General features: G+C 33.9%; 1 protein-coding gene across 1 annotated transcript in view; it reads right to left on the bottom strand.

The window, feature by feature from the left end:
- The window catches only part of LOC137970418 (RNA polymerase I-specific transcription initiation factor RRN3-like), a 25,790-nt gene that overhangs the window by 9,021 nt on the left and 11,769 nt on the right, over positions 1-5,000 (bottom strand). The window contains exons 12-17 of the mRNA XM_068816946.1: positions 4,486-4,566; positions 2,734-2,772; positions 2,438-2,529; positions 2,151-2,195; positions 1,462-1,537; positions 789-843 (exon numbers count right to left, since the gene is read on the bottom strand). Of these exons, the coding sequence (XP_068673047.1) occupies positions 789-843; positions 1,462-1,537; positions 2,151-2,195; positions 2,438-2,529; positions 2,734-2,772; positions 4,486-4,566 (388 nt within the window). The remainder of the gene's footprint in view (positions 1-788; positions 844-1,461; positions 1,538-2,150; positions 2,196-2,437; positions 2,530-2,733; positions 2,773-4,485; positions 4,567-5,000) is intronic.

Below are 5,000 nucleotides of genomic sequence, written 5' to 3'. Positions count from 1 at the left end.
AGGAGATAATGGCTGCAAAAGACTATTGACAGCTCAAAGATGTAATAATTATGATAACATCACTTTGAAGAGACATTGTCATTGAACATGCCATTGTCCCTCCTTAACACTCCCTGGTCTCATATCAGTTATTCTGTCTGAATCAAAATAGAATTCCATCTTTGGAACTTCTATTATTATTATTATTATTATTATTATTATTATTATTATTATTATTATTATTATTATTATTATTATTATTATTATTATTATTATTATTATCATCATCTTGAAAATTGTTTTAATATAAAAATAAATAATATGATAATTGCATGACATCCGAAAACAATATTCATAATTATAATATACAGTGTCATATGATAATTGCATGACATCTGAAAACAACAATAATAATAATAATAATAATAACATCTTATTATCTTTCATGAAGCTGTTTATTTTCTTACATATTAAGCAGATATCTACAGAAATCCAGACTTAAGCAACAAATTTCAAAACTGGCATAAATGAACCCCCGGCAATAATTTGAAATTGTCCAAATGCTGGTCAAGTGTGACTACCTGACTGTAAAATAACTCGTAAAAACTGCTGCCAAACATCCACTTAAGAATCTGGTGCAGATGATCACATAAATTGAGCGATGACAAGACAAAATTTGTCTCTCTAAGGCCATTTTATTAAATAAAATGGCCTTAAAGAGTATTGGTGAAAATTCCTTCATGAAAATTCAAGAATCCAAATCAGAAAAACTGGAAAGTTTCCAAGAGAAGTGAATAATAGTCACTGACCTCCATCCAAATCAAGAAGTTGTTTATGTCGAAAGACAAACATGTAAAAGAGTGCCTGAAATTTAAAATTGAGATACAGTACATGAACAAGTATGTTCATCAAATTTCTGTTCTGTTGTTTTACCCATAGTATGAGAACTGAGAGGTTGTGGGCAAAAGGCATGCCTGGCTTGCTCGCATTCTTGTTTAAGTTACCCCGTATTAGGGTATTTATCGCAAAAATAAATATAGTATATCAACTTGAGACAATGATTGCCAAGTCAAACCTTGATCGACTCCCTGTTCACTACTTGAAGTGGCGCAAATATGTAAAATTAATATTCTATCAGTCTGATATTCTTGTACCTTGTGTATTGTTCTTAGTCTAATGCGATACTCTTGGGGCTTAGGAAAGAGGTGTGTGTGTGCGTGTGTGTTTGTTATAAGTATAGTATGCATTAAATGAGACTTATGTGGTTTAGTGTAAGGTTCTCTGTGCAGTAGATGTAATTAATATGAAAACAAATAAACAGTATTAAAATACAAAAAAAAAAAAAAATTCTTGTTAACATTCCTACTTGAAAAAGAGTGCACAATGAAAAAAACAATTATGTTCCTTCCTGTTACAGTATTATATTGGTAGTTTGTAAGTAAGCCCTTGTGAAAGCATAAATTTCAGATTGAGTAATGATACCTGGCAAACAGAATAGAAGACCCCATATTTATTTGCATCAGGTCCAACACTGGTAGCATCATGCATGTCAATATAGCTAGCAAACAATAAATTAATATTAAACATTGGAAAACTCATTTTTTTAAAAATTGCCTCCAATGTGGAGGATTTAAGAACCATCGACACGTCCTCACAACAAGTCCATGATAAAATCGAAAGACCCTATAGGTCAACTTGTGCGTGAAAATGATAATTATGTTATGGGCCATCGAAATAAATAATTATTAATAGCCTTGAGATGCAGGAATTGAATGAAGGTTACCCTCAAAGATTTTAGGACATGTATTTTATACTGAGCCTTTTTTGCAAGCCACTTTTGTCTTAAAAGCAATGGTTGAAACTTAAGCCTACCAAACAGAGTGGCTTGTGTTTACTACTAATTAGCTTTTTCTCAGTCGATTTTGAAAAACTAACACCTGGTGGATCAATGGAGTGACTTTGCCTCCTACTTGGCACTGTAAACCATTGTGCTTAATTTGCACATTCATGAATTAATAATATTGCCAGTATGGCCAAGTTCTCACTAATAAGTTCAGTACTTTTAAGTGCATCCGAGGTTGACATTTAACTAATATAATAACAAACAGTATATATATTTTTAAAATGCCAGACATAAAACCTACGGATCAGACTTGACACTTCACTCTTACCAATGAATCCAGTGGGAAATAAGATCCATACATGTTTGAACAGTGCTGAGGAAATATTATAGAAAATTAATCACAATATAAATGCAAGTGCATGACTTTTAAAATTTACTCCTAGACTCAATCCGTGATTTTGGAGGGGAAGAACTTTATAACTTTGGGAATTATTGAAATAATCTTTCCAAGAGACAACAAAATGTGAGAGACTCAACTATGCCACTTTCAACTGTAAAAAAAGTGTCAATTATAACAAAAAAATATTGAATCTTGCTTTTTCAGTACTGGGGTACCTGATAGGAATGTATTTGGCTCGGGCTATAAAGCTTGCAACATAGGCAGCACAGCCTTGTCGAAGAATAGCTGGAGTGTTTGCTTCTTCAATCTAAAAAAGTACATAAATGCAATCAAGAAATACATGGAGTCCACTATGAGTATGTATCAACTTTGAAATACAACTAAAGAGAACTACACCCACTAAGTACCCCTGATGTACAATTTTATCTGCTCTGTTTGGATAACAGTTCCATTGTCTGTTGATAAGAAAATTACATAACAAGATTCTACCAGATGGATTAATTTTAATTACCTTTTTCCAGCAAACATCAAGCAGAGAATTGGCATAAATCTGTTAAAAGTGAAAAAAAAAAAACTTAAAAATTGTGACAAATGCAATTTTAGGTAAAATAATAAAATAATATTAATTAATATTATTAATATTAATTAATATTATTAAATTAATAAAAAATTTTGGTTAAAGGTTTAAGCTCAAGAGTAAAGATCACAACTTGGTGAAGTATTGGTCCATGTAAGATTGTCTCACTGTGAGTGAAAATAAAACTGAGCAGGACTTGTTGTTGACGAGATTCACTGATGTTTCAACATGTTACATGTAAGTGGACAAATGAATGATTTTGAGTATACTGAATGTTCCTATATTTGAACTGCAGAAATTGCAATACATTAAAGTTGGATATAATCACAGTTAAGCAGTCACTTAATTAAGCAGTGCAAAGAAAGCCTGAAACCCAAGCTTGAACAGGGCTTGATATATACATCTTATTCGATGGTTTTACATATAATATGCGCGGATATTTTGCGAGTTGCGTAGCATTTTTGAAATGATGATCCCGTTGAAGCCTCGAGTTTCTTAACGCTTTCTTTGCAATGGTTGAAATTGCTTCTTAATTGTGAGTGACGATCTCAATCTTTCATGTACTTTAAATTGACATCATCATCTGTGTCAATTGATTTGTGTATTGTCAGTGACTCGACAAGTCAAGTACAGTGTACTCATTGGTTATTGACATGATTGTTCAACTGCCTGATTTCAAGCCGAAGGGGACTAGGCATAAGCCTGTAAATTATGGGATTAACTACTATTGATCCACATAGTCAGAACGAGCACACCAAGATCTACAAAATTCCAAGTTTGGTGTTAATCAGGCAAATTTTGACTAAGATACATCCATTTAAATATGTCAAGATTCACTAAGAAATGTTTTCTCATCCGGATGCAGCATCTGGATGGCCATACATTTTGATGTTTTTAAGGACGGTGCCTACTATTGTTATTGTGCATACGTTCTGCGCATCTCCAGATACTCAAATTTCCTATCGCCGATGCTTACTACTGCAGGGATATTTTTGCGCGGTTTAAAATTATGCAGATAAAGTAGATCTTCGTAAGTACTCTTGGTATCCAAAAAGAAAATTGGGGGTAACCATGCATTCTTTAGAGATAATTGAGCTTCAAATTGAGAAAGAACGCCATACATTGCTTTGTATTTTAGAGCTTTTTAAAAATATTGCTCATGAATTATCTTTGAAAAATGCGTGGTTACTCCCAATTTTCTCTTTGGATTTCAATAACACTTGTTAAGATGTACCTTTCCTGAATAATCATAAATCGGGGCAAAAATACCTTTGAATTAGTAGGCACCATCCTTAAATGGGTGTATCAAGCTTAATATTGGGTCTATTAACACCAAACTTAGGGATTTTGGAAAGCTTGGTGTGCATGTTCTGACTATGTGGATCACTAGTTGCTACTCCCTTAATTTGCAGACTCATACCTTGTCACCCTCGGCTTGAAATCAGGCAATGGGGATAGGACGTAAAATCGTAAATTCATCATTCTATGCACGTCAACTATCGCAGATACAGATTGCATCTTTTGGCCACCCATACAGGTGTCTTTAGGGGTGACCAAATTGCACAAACATTCTTTTAAACATTTCCCAGATTATTTCCTTTTTCTCCATTCCTGGTCAGGAGGAGGTTGAGTAGGATGATAATTGAGAAGTAGAGGTTAAATGTATTTCACTGGCAGTGCACTAACCTGATCAAAGCTACAGAACAAAAACATGATAAACTGAACATGAGAAGAAGCATGAGTTGGAAGAATAACATTCTCAAAAACCTAGAAAGGCAAAAGTACAAGTGAGAGATTGAAACCAGAACCAGATATCTGTCCAAGTCTACTTGTCAAGAGAAGGGAATGAAATGAAATGACTTTTGTAACAAGTTTAAATACTTGCTGCTGTCCACAACAATACGCACTGGGATTTACATATGATAATATCACAAATGACTGCTACCCATTCCACAATCTGAGACGTGTTACGAAAATGGATGACTTGGGACATTGCTGATAATATCATGTAACCTTAACCCTTTCAGCCCCGATAGTGCCAAATGGCACTTATAGATTTTACTCTGTCTAACGCCAGACGATTTTACTCGTCAATGGGGAACCCCTCGGGGCTTAAAGGGTTAAGCTAACAGCGTGAAAAAACTATGTCCCCGTTTAACCCTTTCAGCCCCGATAGTGCCAAATGACACTTATAGATTTTA

This window comes from Montipora foliosa, chromosome 9, assembly GCF_036669935.1.
Source record: "Montipora foliosa isolate CH-2021 chromosome 9, ASM3666993v2, whole genome shotgun sequence".
Taxonomy (NCBI): Eukaryota; Metazoa; Cnidaria; class Anthozoa; order Scleractinia; family Acroporidae; genus Montipora; species Montipora foliosa.
Note: the sequence above shows the minus strand (reverse complement) of the source record. Positions and strands in the feature narration are given on the sequence as shown.